We start from the raw sequence: 19,447 nt of genomic DNA on the forward strand, positions 1-19,447 counted from the left end.
CTGGATAAAACCTGTCTCCATAAAAAAAGATCGGACCTTATGTATTATTGACTCAAAATCATAACCAGGTGCTTCTAGTAAATAGACTAATTATATCTATTTAAAAAACCAACCTTGCGGGCTTCCCTGGTGGCGCAGTGGTTGAGAGTCCGCCTGCCGATGCAGGGGACACGGGTTCGTGCCCCGGTCTGGGAAGTTCCCACATGCCTCAGAGCGGCTGGGCCTGTGAGCCATGGCCGCTGAGCCTTGTTGTATTAGATTTTTAAAGTTGTACTGGTAGTATGAAAGACTTTATTTCTAGCTGTAGCAACAGCAAACTTGTAAACAGAAACATAAGCACATGGTAACTGAAGTCTTTTATGTAAATCTAGGGGACATTAACAGGCATTAGTCTCTCAAAAATTATGACCAGGGCTTCCCTGGTGGCACAGTGGTTGAGAGTCCGCCTGCCGATGCAGGCGACACAGGTTCGTGCCCCGGTCTGGGAGGATCCCACGTGCCGTGGGGTGGCTGGGCCCGTGAGCCATGGCCGCTGAGCCTGCATGTCTGGAGCCTGTGCTCCGCAACGGGAGAGGCCACAACAGTGAGAGGCCCGCGTACAGCAAAAAAAAAAAAAAAAAATTATGACCATAGCTGATTGTATACATGTAAAGATTTCTGTCCATCACCATTAAGACCCCTTAAGGGAAGGCCTAATAACCACTTCAACTTTCAGCTCTCTGCCTGACAACTTTTGTGAAGATGCCAAGATTCAGTTATGTGAAGCAACATTCCTTGACTCTGAGTAGATCCTGTGAGAGGGGTGCAGAGCCATGCATCCTTCTAAATTCAAGGTAAAAGCATGAGTACTTTGCGAAGGATTCCATATTTTATCTGAGGAAAACACTGAACAAGCTTTTCTTTCCACGGTAGCGGTGTGGACTCTAGAATTAGAATTGTCTTTTTAAAAGTTTTCACTTTGGGCTTCCCTGGTGGCGCAGTGGCTGAGAGTCCGCCTGCCGATGCAGGGGACACGGGTTCGTGCCCCGATCCGGGAAGATCCCACGTGCCGCGGAGCGGCTGGGCCCGTGAGCCATGGCTGCTGAGTCTGTGCATCCGGAGCCTGTGCTCCGCAATGGGAGAGGCCACAACAGTGAGAGGCCCGTGTATCGCAAAAAAAAAAAAAGTTTCCACTTTAAAGAAAGTGGTGCACTATCAACAGACTCCGATCCCTTCAAAAGTTCAGAACTAAAGGCAAAGGAATGGAAACCTATTACATGTTATCTGCTATAAAATTATTGTTGTAAAGAAAAACATATTTACAAACTTCTAGGGTGCCACAAGAATAAACCAAAAAACCAACTACAAATCTAACTCAGAGGGAATCTCAGATAGTGAGGTGGACAGAGTATAAAAGATGTTGTATGAAACCCTTCCTGTAAAAAGAATTTCAAATGTTAAATACGGAAAGTCCATAGAATTACCAACACCTAAAGAAGAGGAAACTGAGCTCACGCCTGGTACCCGACGTAAGAGCTGGGAGGGTAGGGCAGGGGGTCAGGACCAGTGCTGGGGGTAAAACATCACGTCTCAGGTAGGCTCATACTCCCAGGGCACGCTGAGCAAAGCAAAGGAGTCAACCACATGGCTGAAGTACTCCCACTCTGTTAACAGGAGAAATCCGACATCACATCACATTAACCTCTCCCTCCCCTCTACAGAACCATGCGTTCATAAACATCATTATATGAGGAAACTGACTGCTTTCCCAACAGAAATCTTGCCTTTTCTCTTTCCTGAATCCATCTGTAGACTTTCTCCCTCACCAACCCTAGCCTCCGCCATGCCCTCACCTGTCTGACAATGCTCTGGATGAGTTTGTCCATGGTAAAGGCAATGTAGGCATGAATGGTAAACATCTCTCTTAGCGAATCTTCATACTGTGAAGAGTCTATGTTGCCATCCAGCAGGCTCCGCACCATATCCAGGAAAGCTGGGTAATAATCTTCTACATCAACGTCCACTGTGGGAGAGATGGGAGAGATGAGGCCTCACCCTGCTAAGAAAAGACTGGAAGAGAAGGCAGGGCAAATCCCACAGCTGGCCTAAAGAGCTCTTAACAGAACAAACCTAGGTGTTTAGTCTGCTGCAGAGAGATGAGATCTGACAGGTGGCTACAACCCCCAGCACTGTCTATTAAAGGAGAGTGACTCTGCAACTTTAACAGCGGCTTCTAACACTCCGACTGACTGTGCCTGAAAAACACTTATTTACAGTATGGCCTGGTTATGCGTGACAGGAGAGCAAAATATCCCAGGGAAGAAGTTTCGTCAAAAAGTTCTTGGCTCCCCTGCTAAGACAGGAACCTGCTCTCGCAGCCTACAAAGAGCATCCCTCACACAGGTCGCCTGCTCATACAGCTCTTTCAACGGAGCATCAAGGGCTGAAGAGAAAAGGCAGGCGGAACCATACTCTAGCACTAGGAAACCTCTCGGGAACAGAAAAAGAGGAGTGCAAATTAAATCCTCTATGAATAATGAAGTGATCTGCATTTGTCAAAGTCCTTTTGTTTAAAAATGGATTCCCAATATTGTACTTCACAAATTACATTAAATGATTTGTACTTGCTGCATATGAATCACTTCAACCACCAGCTGGAATCTTATCAGTTGTTACAGAGACGTCTGGCAACTAGCAGTGTGCACAAGGAAAGGTGAAAGGACTCCGCCTTTAGTTTACTAAAATAAGACCCATTTACATAAAGCTCAAAAACAGGCAACTCTGATCTCCAGCGCTGGCAATCAAGACTGTGGCACGACGGGGCTACCGGTTATGTTCTGTTTCTTGATCAGGGTGCTGGTTATCAGGTGTGTTTGCTTTGTAAAAATTCGCTGAGCTACACAATTCGGATGTGTATACTTTTCTGTCTATGTTTTGCACTTCAATAAAAAGTTCACTGAAATGAAAAAAAATTACAACAAGAACTCTTTGTCTTTGACATTTAGTTACCTCTTTGTAAAATATAGGGGAAAAAAGGCTGAGAGCAAAAGCTGAGTCCATTTCCATTTATCTGAAGTGTGATGGATTCATTCAAGACAGGTTAAACAGGACAACTACTGTTTAAAAGAAGCAACTGGCTTGAGTTTCATTACAGAACATTACCTTGTTCGGATCCACAGCATAGGAACGGGCTGTGCTACTGCCATGAAAAAATGCTTTCATGTCAGAATAAAGCTGAGTGCTATTAGCGCAAACCACATGACCCACGATCAGTGTGAGGCTTGACATTATTACTCAAGAACAAACTGTAAGCCTCAAACCAGGTTAAGTCAACGGTCAAGCCAGGATTAGGTCATCTTCTGTCTCATTTCTACCCAAGCAGATGGAATCACTATACTGAAGTCTCTCAAGCTAGTATTAATCCAGATAAAGGCTTTTAGAATTAATTCCCAGGTTCATTAGCTCTTCAACAGATAGAAGGCCAGGGCTTCAAATGGGCTTCTTACACCAGTAACAGTTTTTTTTTTTAAAAAAAAAAAGGAAAGAAAAGAAAAGAAAGGATAATTCACTCCAAAGATTGGCTATTTCCTAAAGAGCACAGAAGAAAGGCTTCACAAAAAAGCTTTTGGCTCACAGCTTAAGTACCTAACTTATGACCTGAAGAGATATCTAGAAGCAAGCAGCATAGAATTACTTAGAGGATATGGTGGCTTCCTTAATCCTCATTTATTTTCCTTTTCCTGAGTCTTCTATCTTCATTCCTGCTCTGCCTGTTCTGCTGTCTCAAACCATCTCTTGAGTCCCCATCTCCTCTTTTGCATCTGTCTCAGGCATGAACAACTAGGAATTTATGTTCTGTCATGGAATGAAACCAACTATGACGTTTGAGTCACGTCTCTGTCCTTTCAAACACTTTGCAATAACCCAGAGATCTGCCATTTGGGAAACTGACAGTAACTGACACCCACTTCCCTGGTGTCCATAGTACCAGCTATTGAGTGTCCATGATCCAAGCAGTGCACAGGGTGCTTCTCATATTTTCTCCAATTGTCCCAACAACCCCAAGAGACAAGTAGTACCTCCATTTTACAGGTAAACAGGTTCACAGAGTTTAAGTAAGGTCACACAACCAGTAAACTGCGGTGCTAGGATTTGAACCTAGCCAGCCTCTAAGGCCTGCCTGTGCTCTATGTATAAAAGAAAGCAGTCCTGAGTCTAACTAGGCCCTGAGGTCCCCAACCCCTCACATCTTCTGTAGACTGACAATCTAAGCACTCACTAGGTTCTTTGAGACGTAGCTGGATGGCGGGGCTGTCACTCTTGTCTCGCTTTATGCCCAACACTTCCCGTTCCCACTCTCTCTCTCGGTTTTCTTCTTCAATTTGCCGTTCAGCCTGGGAACAAATCCGCAGCAGCCTCAAGCAGAGTATCTGGTGCAGTCGCATAAAGATATACCAGTTATTATTAACATAGAAGAGGTTGTATACTTCATCCATCCCTCTTAACTTCTGAGCTGCTGTGTTACTGAACAGTAGCTTGGACTTAGGGGGACTGCCCCCAACACCATTGTGCTTCTTAGCCGCCCCTGTGGCTTCATCTACATCCATCTCTTCTTCTTCCTCTTCCTCTACATCCGAGAGATCACCTCTCTGAGCAAAGAGCAGATCTGGAATAAAATGATGCATGATTTGCTTGATTTTATATTTGTCCTCCTTCTGAATGCCTGTCTGCCTCTTCACATGGTGGATAATCAGAGCAGCAGCATCTTCCAGAATCTGTTTGTCTTCGTAGGCAAGTGAGAGGTGTGGGCCAACAGGTACACCAGCATTTTCTTCCGTAGCCTGCTCTTGCCTCTAACAGGAGAGAGAGACAAAGTATTACGCGATGTACCTACAGGAACAACAAACAGACCTATGAGACTACACCAGCAGTACTTTCTATTAACCACAGTGGCCATTATTTTCTAACCCAAAACTTCCAGAAACAAAAAGATGATGTGCGAGATGTGGTTTGATAACAAAATGATCGGTGCCTTCCAGACACTGAAGACTTATAAGAGACAATGGGACAGAACTGGGATCATCTTTTAAAATTCTGGATTAGTATTTATGGAGGATACGATATGAAGTCTAGGATTTACTTTAAAATCCTTCTGGGGTGGGAGTATGGATGGTGGCAGATATAACAAAATTGGCAAAATAGAGGTGATTAAGTTTATGTAAGAGATCATTTTACTATTCTCTCCCCTTTTGTGTATGTTTGATAGTTTCATAATACAAAGTTTTTTCAAATTCAAGATCACACCATTTCTAGGAATTCTCAATCACACTGTATTTGTTTCTATCCATCCCCTAAGACTGTGAGCTCAAAGAAAGCAGGATTAATTTCTTATTCATCTCTGTATCCTAGCTCCCAGTACTCTATATAATCCTGGTAAGGATGCCGAATAAACAAGGATTAGGAAGAGTCTAGGGGGAGTTCTCTGGCGGTCCAGTGGTTAGGACTCCACACACTCAGTGTGGAGGGCCCAGCTTCGAGGAACTAAAATCCCACAAGCCACACAGTGCGGCCAAAAAAAAAAAAAGTCTGGGGATCAATGATAGTATTTTAAGCTGTGGGAAGTTGAGATGGGCTACCTGAAGGAATATAAGGTACTGTTGGAAGGAAACAGATAGGGAGAGAAGTGGGAGAGGGGGGTAGTGGGCATGAACTGAAACCAGGATGGGAAACTAGTAAAACAGCTTAGTGAGGCTTAGATTTAAAATGGTAGAATCGAGAATAGAAGTCTATGCTATGAAGCAAGAATCAACAAGTTTTGGAGGGTCTCACATTCATATAACAAAGGTAATCTGCAGCAGTCAAAGCTACGCTGAACATACAGACTGGGGACGTCGCACAGATGTAGAGACCTCCAGCTCACCTCATCATAGATACTCTCAATCTCGTTGAGTAAGCTCTTAGACCTCAGGACCTTGGTGTCATTTTGTTTAAAGTTGATGCCTTGGTGGTCCAGAGATTTCAAGTAGTATTTCTCATTTTGCTCTCTCCACACCTTGTTAAAGCCTCTCTGAGCTTCTCGCCATTCTTCCTCTTTCATTTTCAACCTAGTGGAGTGGAAGGTGGAAAAACAAGACATGGGAATCGAGATGAGGGAATTTTAAGGCAGGGAGTCATACTGGAATCCTGGCTCTGCTGTATTAGCCATATAAGACTGTCTCTTTATCAGTAAAATAGGGGTAACAGCACCTAATCTCATAAGGGTTTAGAAGCAAGAAATACGTCAGGTTTATTTTATTTCGAAGGTCAAAAGATATAGCAGATCTGCCAAAACTGTTGGCAACTGTTTACTTTGGGGTAAATTTTATTCAAACCAGTCTTGAACTCTGATACATGAGAAACTTACTCATTCAAGACTTACTTTGGGGAAGTAATTTGTCCCAAAGTCAGAAATCTTGCCAAGAATAGTTATTTCTCAAACAACATTCCACAGAATACCCTAGAAAAGGAGGTTCTCTTCCTTGGCCAGCTAAAACAAAGTGAAACAAGTTTCTTTGCTCAGGACTTCTGAGAACGTTTATTATGCTAATGTAAATGCAAAAGTCTAAGAGCAGAGAACTTGCATAATAACGTTCCTCTGGCCACAGTTTGGAAGTTCTAATGAGAACGACTGATCCTGATACTCTAGAAGAGAGGAGAGTAAAATCAAAACCAGCACTAGAACTGCAGAATATCCTCCATCTCAAAGACAAAAGTTAAATGCTACTGGCAAGGAGAGGAACAGCTTGTGCCAGCTCTTGAGGAGAAGACTAGGGAGGAACAATAAAATCTGGGCACTTGTGCATTGTGCAGCAGGTAAGTTTTCACCAGGTGATACAGACAGAGGCCCCTATGAATCTTAGCTGGGATTCATAGTGTAGTACAGAGTGCCATGTGCTTGGAGGAGCCTGGGGCTCAGCCCTGGCCTCCTCCATGATACCCAGCCTTAGGTGGGTTCAACAGCCCCTCTATACCTCAGGCTGAAGTTTTGTTATGAGAAAGAAGACATTCTTGGTAAAAATGGCAAGCTAAGTCTTTTTTAATAACACATATCAATTTTACGAAGACAACGTGATTTTTCTTATTAAAAAACAAAGATGTGAACATTGGTTAGTACTGAGTGACAGGAATATGGGTGGCTGTTTTCTTCTTTGTTCTTTTCTCTATTTTAAAATATTACCTCAAACACACAGAGCATTCCACTATGGACTTTAAAGGTTTGTTCTCCACTGCTGGCTACACAGAAGCCTATCGGGAAGCTCCACTACCCCACACTCCACCTGATTTCCCACAACCAGGGTTGGGGAGAAATGGAGGTCTCATGGGATAACCAAGTAGAAAAGGAGAATCTTATTTAATGGGACACTAGTCTGTCAAGGAGCACACTGAAGCATGAAGGGCATATTCACTCAGGTACCTTTTAAGGACAATTGGGACGGCAATGGAGGGGTTCTTCCTCAGACCATCAATGATGTCAGCTGCTTTATCAGCATATATCCTTTGGAGGGCTTTTCGATGGATGACTTCTGATGTGCCCCCGAGGGTGTTGTCCAAGCGAAATTTGGCTTGTTCCTCAGCAGACAAGCGGGAAAGCTTCTTCTGTATTGCTTCCAAAACCCGGATCGTTGCCAGATTAGTCTCTAAAACTACATCAAGCTAAAGAAAAAGACAAAGTATGTTCAGGACCCCAACCAGAACAGAATAGCTGTCAGGCGTATAAGGTAGAAGAAGTCAAACTCCTTGGATTTGAACCCTGGCTCTGCCATACCATAGCCATATAAAACTGTTCCTTATAGGTAAAACAGGGATAACACCACCTACTCTCATAAGGTTGTTTTCTGGATTTAACAGTACAATCCATGTAAAGGATTTAGCATGACGCCAGGCATGCAACAAACATCCAATAAATGATGGCTAAGCGGTAGTTAATACTTGTACCACCACCAGTGTGCTTTACTTAGGACTACTGGCCCCCGGCCCCCACACCAGAGGGACCTAATAGGAAACAACCTTGAACTTTCATGAATTACTAAGATGTTACAAACAATAACAACCACTACAACGAAATCCCAAAAAGACCATTCAAGATTACCAATCAGTCTCATGAGTAAGGTTTTTCAGGGTAACTTGAAATGTTTAAATATTTAATAGCCTTGTTCCCCATCTAGTAATAATAAGAGCAGTGGCTATCATTCCTTATGGACTTCAATGTCGTATCTGTGGGTAACCATTTAAATTCTTACTGAATTTCTGGCATTTTATTTTCTGGCAAGGGCTTAGCCCTGACCTGGTTAAGGATATGACTAGCAACCTTTGAGTTAACTTTTTTCCAAGGCTTAACACAAAATTCTCCAGATGAGAAAAAGAAAATGAAATAAATGAGCAGTCTCAAAGGTCTATGACCAAATGTCTGTGTGTTTCCTAATTTTTGTAGTTTCAGGACTATGGCAGTCATTTTGTCAAATATTTCTGGTTGTCCCCCCACTTTTCCCCAGTTATGGATAAATGATGGATTGAACTTCCTGGCTCCCTTGTGATTAGATAGGGCCATGCAACTAGTTCTAGCAAATGAGTTTTGCACAGGTGAGTCAAAGTAATGTCTATTACGTCTAGGCTAGAGCATTTAAGGGTGCAAGATCCATCTGAGCTCTTTTTCCCTCTAGTCACTGGCACTGTTCAAGATGGTGGCACTCTGTCAGCCTAGGTCCCCAAGTAATTCTGATGAGCAGAATCTCCTGCTAAACATCATGCACATGTAGTATGATGAAGAAATAAATCTATTTTTATAAGCCACTGAGATTTGGGGGTTGTCTGTATTGCAGGAATGTTAACCTATACTGATGTATAAAGGATTCAAACTAGTCCATCCCATCCAATCCTAAGTATGTGCATGTGCACACACACACATTTCTTGCGTCTTAACTCTCTGCAAGTGGGAAATGAGGCTGTTGCCTCTCATTTGCAGGCATACTAGTCAAGAATAGGAATATCCTGTCAAAAACAGAGGCCAGTCTCTGCTTTCTCACACATCATCTAAACTTACTAAACATAGGTAAAAAAGAAATGCTTTCTTTAGCTTGATAAAACTTTCTATAGAAGTTAACATCTGTCACGACTGAGTTTTCTGCAAATGGTTGAAGCTCCTCATAAACGCTGGGGCAGAGATGGCCAACCACCTGCCAGTGGCCAAGCAACATGGGGCTCTTCATTCAAAACATGCCAGAAACAGATGAAGCAAGTATGAAGGGGGATAACTGGCAGAGAGCTAAATCAGTATGGATGAAAAAAGGAGCAAAATATCTCCCATCCGTATGAATGAGCAGGGGCAGTCGGTTTTATATAATAAATACATTAAATAGGATGCACGTAATTTTACCTCTCAAGACACAGTTAACATTCCATTTTTGTTGCTATCAGTGAACTAGACACTGAGAATTGAGTCCATTTTCAGTACTCCCACTCCTGGTACTGGGGCTGTCTACCAGCTCATTTCTTCACTCCAGCTCTTCCTTTCCCAACTACTTTAAAATAAAGTCCCTAACTCAACTTTCTTTCAAATGGAGCCAAATCAATATCAGAAATATGAAAGAGGAGTTCCAGTTCTCACAGAAGAGCTGGTTTGCTAACCATTTTAAGATACCTGCTAAAAATAATACACACTTTAAGATAAATAATTTAAAACAGCTGCAAGAAAGCCCACTAGGTCTTAAGATACTGATTTTACATACCATGTAGACACAATAACCTTTAAAACGCTATTGAAAATTCAAAGGAGTATTATTCAGCCATCAATGGATAATTTCAGTTACAAAGGGTAAGTAACATTTGTCATAAAAATATTACTAATATATTTGACAAAGTCGTAAAACATGGTAAATACAATAAGCATTTACCACAGAAGAACGTGAACCTCTTGCTCCTTTGTCTTAAAAAACCAACCCTCCCAGGTAGGTATTTAAGATATCCTCTTGTTCCAAATCTCCCATTTCCCCAAATTTCAAATGATAAAGGAGCTTGTACCTCAAAACGTTCATCTTCACAACGATAGATATGTTCTTCATACTGAGTTTTCTTGGAACTAACAAAGGTAGAGTCCTCAGACCAGGAGGGGAAGGAAACCCAGGTATCATTTAAAACCTTTGGGTAAAAGAAGAGAAATTGAAACAAAAGTGTAACAAAGTTTTCAGGTGATTCAGCGTTCTCAATAAAAAAAGACAACACTTTAGGGGAGGGAAGAAACAGTTAACATTACAATTTTCACCTTTAGCAAGTTTAAAAAGATAGTAAGAAAAAGGCTCTCAATAAAGGTATAAAACATTTTCTTTTGAAAAAAGACAGAAAAGCATTTTGATTTCCTCATTCATGTAAATTCTCCATCCCAGGTACCACTCCCTTCTGGAGGAAGCTGCGGATTCAGGGCTGATCCTTTCTCAGGGAGGTCTTACCTCTTTACAGAGAGGAGTCCGTCCTGTACACTTGGGCTGCTGGTAACTCTTTGGCAGGGCTCGATAGCTGGAGCCCAACCGTTTACAAGAGGCATAATCTATCTCCATGGCAATGCCCTCTGTGGCTCGTTCCTTTGGAAAGGTTTCCAGATGTACAGACTCCTTATAGCCCAGAAAGTTTTTAAACCAATTAAACAATTCTGGGAATTTCCTGAAGAATCAAACCAAAAATTGGTGAGCAATTAGAAGCATGATGCAGTAATCCTGAGGTGTGACTACCACTATCTGGTGTTGGCTCAGAACTCTACTACCATTGGACAAATTCCAATGACAATTATTATTTCCTGCCTAAGAAGCAGTACTTCTGAATACCTGGCTTCTCCTTTTCTTATAAAGTGCTCTAAGACCAATTAAGGTGGTGATGGAAGAACTGTACCAGGCAATAACAAGCCATTTTCTAATCAGGAATATTGCTTCAATGTTCAGATAATTCTTAGGTTGTCAAAGTCAAGATTCTAGAACCCTGGAAGAGATTGGTCTCTATAAAACCTCCAACATTGGTCAGGGGATCAGGAGACCACTAGTCTTGGCCAATGTCCTCTCTGCCTATTTTTTCATCTCCGAAGTTGAACTAGAAGACTTCCCAGAGGACTCTCTTGACACCGACATTTTATGAGTCAACTGACCCACCACAATCAAATTAATTTTGCCTATCACATACTCCCACAAACTAAGTTTTATTTCACCTCCATATCACACATCAGGGCTAAGCTCCTGACTCCACTTACCCCAGGAACGGAGAGACTAACTGCACAAGCTCCGCCCGAGAGATCACCTCCTGGTTAAAGATAACAAGACAGCGCAGGAAATTTTCATAGGCCTCTGCACTCCGCAGAGCCTTTCGGACCTTATGGAGACAGCCGAAAGAAAAATAATTAAGCAAGGAATCAAGAGATCCTGGATTGCTTTTAAAAGACTGGGGAAATTTGAACTGTATTTGACAATATTAAGGAATCAATGTTGGTTTTCTTAGATGTGTTAATGCTTATGCTTGAAAAAAGGTATCATTTAAAAAGGAAACAGTAAAATACTTATGGATGAAATAATACATTATCTGAGATTTGTCCCCAAATAAGAGTACACATGAAACAAGTACACGGGGTAGGAATTGAGAACCGCTGAGGTTAGATGGCGGTGGCATGAGGAGTCATTTTACTGTTCACTTTAATTTTACATGTTTAAAGTTTTCCATAATAAAAATTCTGAAAAAGAGATCCTGGAGTAAAGAAGACATTCACCGTCTCACATGCCTGATTCTCTGGACCATATCAGAGTTACCCAAGCTTTTATTGCCTCTCCTAACAGGTATGTACAGAAAGAATCTTTGACAACACTCTTTTCGAACTCTGGTAATCTTGAATAATGACCTTTTAAAATAAGGTACTTTTTGTCCTCTGCCCTGATTCTTTTCCTTTCTCCATTTATAATATTGAGAATTTTAATATCCAAAATGCTTAAAAAAATGGCATAGACAAAGTAATACTAGCCTGGCGAGATGAGCAATCTGGACTTTAATTTCATATATAGATATGTACTTAGTATTGTGGGGGGTGGAGACCCTCACACCAAGCCAAGCAGTTTATCAAAAACCCCTTCTCCAGGCTCCCATATACTTTTCATAACGATCCATCAGTAGACACTATACCGAATGTGTACCTTCAGAGCAAATGACGAATATTTACTTTTAATTTTTATTAACTTGTAAACATATACAAAAGCAGACAGAATAGTCTAACGAACCTCTTGTACTCACCTAGCCGCAATCATCAATACATAGTAAATTTTGTTTCATCTATGCCCATTTCCCCCACCACTGAATTTTAAAGCAAACTCCAGACTTTTCATCTACACACACTTCAGTATGTATCTCTAAGAAATAAGTACTTCAAAAATGACCAAAAAAAATACCACCACTCTTTTAAAAATTAACTTACTCGGTCCCCCATCCCTCACCCTTTCCTTACCATTTGTTGGTTGTGACCTGGACTTCTACATTTGTCTCAAAAGCACCAATGACCGGGCTGCCCTCAGAAATGGTTCAAGTCAGAGCCAGGGATGCTTAACTGTTTTGCAGCACAGCTCACACAGGCAGAGAACAATCGGGAGGCACCAATCATGGAGATGCTAAATCATTTGCCCTTTTGCAAAAACACAGAGGTGAGGGGCTTCCCTGGTGGCACAGTGGTTGAGAGTCCGCCTGCCGATGCAGGGGACATGGGTTCGTGCCCCGGTCTGGGAAGATCCCACATGCCGCGGAGCGGCTGGGCCCGCGAGCCATGGCCGCTGAGCCTGCGCATCCGGAGCCTGTGCTCCACAACGGGAGAGGCCACAACAGTGAGAGGCCCGCGTACCGCAAAAAAAAAAACAAAAAAAAACCCCAGAGGTGCAAGACAGGTTAAGTCACCACCAGATCAATCCAGGCTGGTTCCTGCCAGTGAGAAGTCTGATGTTTGCCAGCTACCATGATGAAAGTAGTCTGCTAATCAAGTTGACCCCAAGGAGGAAGTCAGGCACATACCACACAACACCGTTCAGACCAGTAATCTCAACTCTGGCTGCTCATTAGAATCACCTGGGGAGCTCTGAAAACATACAGTTAAATCAGAATTCCCATGAACCCAATATGCGATACCACAAATAAGTATCACAAGCAATCAGAAGGTTAAAAGTCAACTTAAGTCCTCAACAACTGGTGCACTGACACTCCCCACTATACAGATCTGGATAGCTACAGCAGGGAGTTCCAGATATCTTTTTTTTTTTTTTTTTTTTTGCTGTACGCGGGCCTCTCACTGTTGTGGCCTCTTCCATTGCGGAGCACAGGCTCTGGACGCGCAGGCTCAGCGGCCATGGCTCACGGGCCCAGCCGCTCCGCGGCATGTGGGATCTTCCCGGACCAGGGCACGAACCCGTGTCCCCTGCATCGGCAGGCGGACTCTCAACCACTGCGCCACCAGGGAAGCCCCCAGATATCTTTTGAGAGTAATATCATGCATTTCTTTTAAAGCTTTCTTCCACCATAGCAAATGCTGTATTTTGTGGTAGCTACTTCACAAAACTGAAGCAAACAATGCTACCATTTCTCCAGCTGTGCTAATAGTTCTCATAGACTGAAAGGACCTACAATTTGAAAACTATATTAAAAAGTAGAAAGTCCTAATCAGCTTGATGCCTCTAAAACAAAATCTTCTTGGGGACAGGGTGATTTTCTTTCGGCATTAGTAGCTAATTTTAAATCCAATTCACTCATTACTCACCTTATCAAAAAATAATGATTCCGTTCCTACACCATGTTTGCTGGCATCTGCCATAGAAGAATCCTTGAGGCTGAGCAGTTTGGGTTTCTTCTGCAAAAAAGGAAAACCACAAACATGTAAGATTCAAAGCATGGGTTTCTCTGGGTTTTATTTTCTTCTTTTTGTTTTTTTGGCTGAGCCTCTTGGCTTTATGGGATCTTAGTTCCCCAACCAGGGATTGAACCTGGGCCCCTGGCAGTGAGAGACCAGAGTCCTAACCATTGGACCACCAGGGAATTCCCTCTCTGAATTTTATTTTCGTCTCTGTTCTAAGGTTCCATCACTGACCACCACTGATTACTAATTTGCAACAAATGAGAGAATTCAAGCCACTGACTTGCTTTACATCCTAAAAAATTTCCACTCCTCTATTTTAGATTCTCTATTTTAAATTGCCTGTCAGTTTTTTTCCCAGAGGTTCACAGATCATTCTACTTCCCAAATACTCTCTCTATAAATGGTCACAGCATTACTGTGACGTTAGAATTAATATCCTCACTTTTTTCCATGGGCCAAAAGTAACTTTATTTGGAACCTAACGCCATTGCCTTGTCTTCCTAGCTGTGGAGGCAGAAGAGGCTGTAAAAATAGCTGGAATACACAGAAATCAATCTTTAACCTTTACCTTTTAATCGTTCAATTTAAAAATTCATGAAAAAAAAAAGTTTATTTTCCTAACAGGAGGAATAACCACCTTGTGAGCAATATCCACTCAGACCAACTTAAGATTGCTCTTTCAAAGCATATGCATTGGCCATACGTAACTACCAGGCAAAAATTTTACTTTAAAAAAGCCACCTCTCAACTACCTGTGAAGAAATGCATAAATGTTTGGAGAAGCAGCACGTTTACCTTCGCCACGTTGCAGTACACTCTCTTAGGAGCCATAGCCTCTGCTTACACTGCATAAGGAGAAGGTAGATAGGGAATCCTAATCTCCCAATATAGGGTTTCCACCTGTGGGTAATCCAGTGTGGGAGGAGACTAACATTGGCCTCTATCTGCTGACCTGATTCCTGCTACTCCTGTAACACTCCTTACTAAAGTGAAGAAATATAATCTATTACTATGTTCAACTTGCTTTCAAAAGGAGAAACCATTATAAACACTGAAAAATAGTTCTTCACTAGTACTTCAAAAGTGTCAACAACACCTAACAGGTCAGTCTTTGTGGTCATTTGCTTATTTACCAGTCACTTCTTACCATAAGAAATTCCACTAGCTTTTGCTATTTTTTAACTAAATTCTGCCAACACATCTCTTCAGCGTTATATACAGCTTTAGGATTCACTGAAGCAACATTCAATACATACACCTAGCCCACTCCCTAGCACAGCTGCCCCACGTCAAAGAGGAAGGGAGTGGGCTCAGCTTTCTGTAGGCAGACCATCAGTGTTTACTCTAACAAGAAACATCACGTGATAGGTCACTAACAGGAATTGAAGACTCCTGCCCTCTGCTGCAGCCCAAAGGTCCTTCCTTGGAGATTAAGATGATACAGATAAGATCTGGTAACCCAACAAAGAACCATGGACAGGATAGGCCTCTAGACCAAAGAGATCCCACAGAGCGTATGTGCTTTTCACAAGAGGACCTCAGAGACTACTGACTTGTTTAGGAAACAATTATCAAACTTAAAAATCTTCTTTCTTAGCACAAGGCAGGAAAAATTAATTAAGTCTCAGAAATCCTTGGCAGGAAACAAAAAAAACAGATTCGAGCTACCAGCAAAGAAGAGGGAAAATGTAAAGAAAACCAGTAAGAACTCAAAAGTACAGTAATCTGAGCAATTAGCACTATTCTAACATTCCTTCATAAGCCAGATAAAAAGCTTTGCATTGAGTTTCTGTGACATACACCAACGAACTCCCAATACCCAGGATCCAACTGTCAACCCTTGAGCACTGTCCACTAGTATTGCCCCGCAAAGTCAAAATGAGCAGCTGTGCCCTTCTTACCTTCACTGGAGGGGTGGCTCCCGTTCCAGAGTGCCTGCGGATCTGGCAGCCATTCTGGCTGGGCCTCTGCGGCTTGTTGTTCAGTTGAGGTTTCTTCACAGTGCCTCCATGGTCATTTCTCACAGAATCGACCTTCTCAGCAGTTGTTTTGCTTAAAAGCTAATTAAGACACATGAAAGAGATGAATGCTCTTATTAAAGCAAGTAAGTTTCATTTAGAAAAAGTCTCCTGATTCCAGCTTCCTAACTTATCTAAGATAACCATTCTCAACAGTGTAGTTCTAAATAAAACTTACCACAGAGCTGTTGGCATCTGGTAGGAACTGTCCAAACTCTGATAACAGGTCTTCCTGATTTTTAAAAAGGCGAGCCACCTGGGCATACACCTCCTGCTCAGTCAACGCTGGAGTGTAGTTTCCTCCAGCTTCCTTGGCATTCCGCTGCTCTTTCTGATGGGAAATTGCAAATGGGAAGAGATCATATTAGAAGGCCACTGTTTTGAGTGACTCACTTTTGCACACTTTCTGAGATGTCTGGTAGGGGCTTTGTATGTTATCTATTTGGGCTGCACTTAAGAGGAAAGTCTATGTTCTCAGCACCTGTTTTGGCTTCAAACTTTGTAGTTGAGAAAGGAGTGGAAGATGGTGGCTGACAATTCCTTTTGAAAACCAGGGCAGTATATGTGAATGCTCAGGGGACCACTACCAACTGATAAAACACAAAGTATTAGAGAAATTCCTCCTTCTATTGTAGGTTAACTATATTACCTAAATCATTCTTTAAACTTTCCAGATAAATAAGCATTCATTTCACAGAGCAGTGACTTTAAAAATCCTGACCGGCTGCTACAAGGCAATTAAAGTCAGGTAAATCACACTGGCTTTATAAACACACATCACAGTTTCTAACTGGTTAATTTCCAGTAAGAATCAGCGGACACAATAATGGTTATTCAAGTCTTCTTGGACTAGCCATCCCCGGAGAGCAACCTGGTTAAGACAGGTTGAAAGGGCAACTGTCTTACCTGGTACGTGTGCAAAATCTCCAGGAACGCTTTGTAGATGTCTGGTTGGCCCTGGAACCTGTTCTTGATCTTATTGACATAGTTGATGGCATGGTTAAACTCCACAGGTTGATTGTTCTGCAAGGGCGGGGCTGTTCCCAACGAGATTGTCACTGGTGTATGAGGCTGGACAGGTGGAGAACGTGGGGACGCATATGGTGGGAGTGGGGGAGTCTGCTGACTGGCTGGAGTATGTGCTTGTAGTTGGGAAGGCTAAAAGGAAAAAGTCATTATTCTCCTCAGGAACACAGATGGTTTAACATATGAAAGAAAGGTCAAAGTAAAGAGAAACAAGGTGCCTGATCAACATATATAATACTTTATTCACTCTGGCCAGGCCACTTTAGCCCAACTCAAATCACACTGGGTAGGGGTGGAAAGTGTAGAGGGTTCACACATTCTAATATAAAAGTTCCAGTCTCCAGTTTTCTAAACACAACCTTAAAAGTGGGCTATGTCTCCAACTACAAGGAAGAATTTTCATATGCAATTTTTAAGCTCACTTGCTGAACAGGTGCAAATAGAATAGGAAAAAAACCCTCATTCTACATAGATCTTTAATATCAAAAAAGACAATTCAATTGTTGCAGTTAACTTCACATAAAAAAAGTCTTCTAAACCAGCTCTGCCCAATAGAAAACTCTGAGGTGATGGAAATGTTCCTTATTTGCACTATCCTGCACAATAGCCACTAGCCACACGAGGCTACTGAGCACTTGAAATGTAGCTGGTGCAACCGAAAAACAAAATTTATTTTAATTAATTTAAATTTAAACATAGACATATGTGATTAATGACTACGGTATCAATACATTTCTAGACTAAGAACACCCCATCATCATCGTCATCAACAAGATCTTCTGCTTAGCTTGATACGACCTAATCTGGTAAATGGAGTAACTTTTGTAAAATGATGACCGTGCGGAAAACAGTGTAATCTGATCATAAGATGACCATTTCTGCCTGTGCTATCCAAGTACTACTACACAAAGCTGCCATCTGTTGGGACGCTCATGGTTCAAAAAGCAGAAGTTGGGGGCAAAAGAGTCCTTGTAGGTTGTTGATGTGTTGATTTAAACAGATACATAAATATGTGGTATGTAAATGTGAACCACTTTACAGGGATGCGACTACTGCATCTCCTCCGATGAAATTTTAACTTGTGTGATCTATCTAAGTCTTATACTAAGGGAAAATGTCAAAGGAGGGTGCTTTCTAGGGATGGATTTCACACGGTGCAGAGTTTTCCAAGTGCTCACCTTGCTGACTTTGGCAGGTGGAGGCTGAGGAGCTGGCTGGGCAGGAGCTGCGGCTGACTGGGCTGAAGGCTGGGAAGGATGTTGGGGTGGTGGTTGAGGCTGGGGCTGGATGCCATGGGTTGGAATCTGATGAACCTGGCCAGGAGTTGTCACATTCACCATGTCATTGGTTTGCACCTCAATCTTGTAGCCAGGAGGCAAGAAGGTATTGAAGCCCATGATCAAGTCAGGGTGGCCTTTGAACAGCTGGGACACACGACTAATCACTCCTGGAGTGTCGATGCTGATGGAAAAACAAATATTAAAGTGGCAAGCTTAACAAGCACCCTAGCAAGAAAAAAATCACATTCCACTAGGTTCTCTACACAGGAAACTAAAAATCAACCTGAATATTACAAAATTAACAACACACAAAGAACTCTGAAATTCCAAAGTCATTTAGCTTCATAATCAAAGAGGTTTGGTCACAATTTAAACAGAATATACAATCACGCATGGTAACAGTCCTATCAAGCAGATACTCAGGCAGTAAGTCTAAAACTTCAATTCCCGTGGAAGATACAACCTCTGATACACCAGTATAAATCATAATGTATCTATCTACATTGTTCAGACCAGTTACTCTTTTATAATAATGAACCATGCCACAATATTAGTGTATCTTAAATCAATCCAAAAAGCAAGTAGCCTAATCATTACCAGTTTACTTCCCTGATTGAGGTGAAGTACTAAGAAAAATTTTACTTAAGAAAAATTTACCAGTATGCAGAAAACAAAGGTCTAGGGCCTGCAATTTTCATAAAGCAGTATATAAAAGCACGACCCATGAAAATAAAAGCATAAACCCCCCCAAAAGAGCATCCTTTATCTTTCAGCAGATAAGAATAAGCTATATCCTCCTTCCAAAATCAACATAACAAGCACAAAGCTTGAGTACAACCGTGTATATCTTTTACCTCTGAGATTTAAATTCCTTCATGATGTCAAGGAAATCATTGTAGACCTGAGGCTGACTACCAAATTGCAGCTTCACTTGGTCAAGATAGGATAGTGCATCCTCCACCTGAGGCAGGGATAAATCTCAAGGTTATAAAAAGAAAGTCAAGAATTATTTTTTAAAAAATGATTTATGCCTAAATAAAATCAGCATAGTAAATGAAATAGAAATATATAGTAAACATACATAAAAATATTAAAAATTAGTATGTTACCAGTAATAAAACTCAAGCTTAAAATAAAAATCAACTCATAAAACCTGAAGCCTTGCTTTGGATAATTGTGCATAGCATTATTAGTGAAGAACAGTCACATTAATACATCACTCACTTATTCGTTTATTGATTCATTTCACA

The 19,447-nt window shown here is 41.7% G+C and overlaps 1 protein-coding gene across 5 annotated transcripts in view; it reads right to left on the minus strand.

Moving 5' to 3' along the window:
• The window catches only part of SIN3A (SIN3 transcription regulator family member A), a 64,130-nt gene that overhangs the window by 17,567 nt on the left and 27,116 nt on the right, over positions 1–19,447 (minus strand). For 4 of the 5 annotated variants that reach the window (XM_073801257.1, XM_019949890.3, XM_019949900.3 and 1 more), the window contains 13 exons: positions 19,052–19,158; positions 18,096–18,378; positions 16,798–17,049; positions 16,070–16,222; positions 15,775–15,933; positions 13,778–13,867; positions 11,249–11,367; positions 10,461–10,671; positions 10,036–10,152; positions 7,433–7,671; positions 5,900–6,083; positions 4,259–4,832; positions 1,833–2,002 (listed from right to left, as the gene is read on the minus strand). In XM_073801257.1, coding sequence (XP_073657358.1) covers positions 1,833–2,002; positions 4,259–4,832; positions 5,900–6,083; positions 7,433–7,671; positions 10,036–10,152; positions 10,461–10,671; positions 11,249–11,367; positions 13,778–13,867; positions 15,775–15,933; positions 16,070–16,222; positions 16,798–17,049; positions 18,096–18,378; positions 19,052–19,158 — 2,658 coding nt within the window. The remainder of the gene's footprint in view (positions 1–1,832; positions 2,003–4,258; positions 4,833–5,899; positions 6,084–7,432; positions 7,672–10,035; positions 10,153–10,460; positions 10,672–11,248; positions 11,368–13,777; positions 13,868–15,774; positions 15,934–16,069; positions 16,223–16,797; positions 17,050–18,095; positions 18,379–19,051; positions 19,159–19,447) is intronic. The other variant, XM_019949915.3, reaches the window with a different exon arrangement.

This window comes from Tursiops truncatus, chromosome 2 (genome assembly GCF_011762595.2).
Source record: "Tursiops truncatus isolate mTurTru1 chromosome 2, mTurTru1.mat.Y, whole genome shotgun sequence".
NCBI lineage: Eukaryota > Metazoa > Chordata > Mammalia > Artiodactyla > Delphinidae > Tursiops > Tursiops truncatus.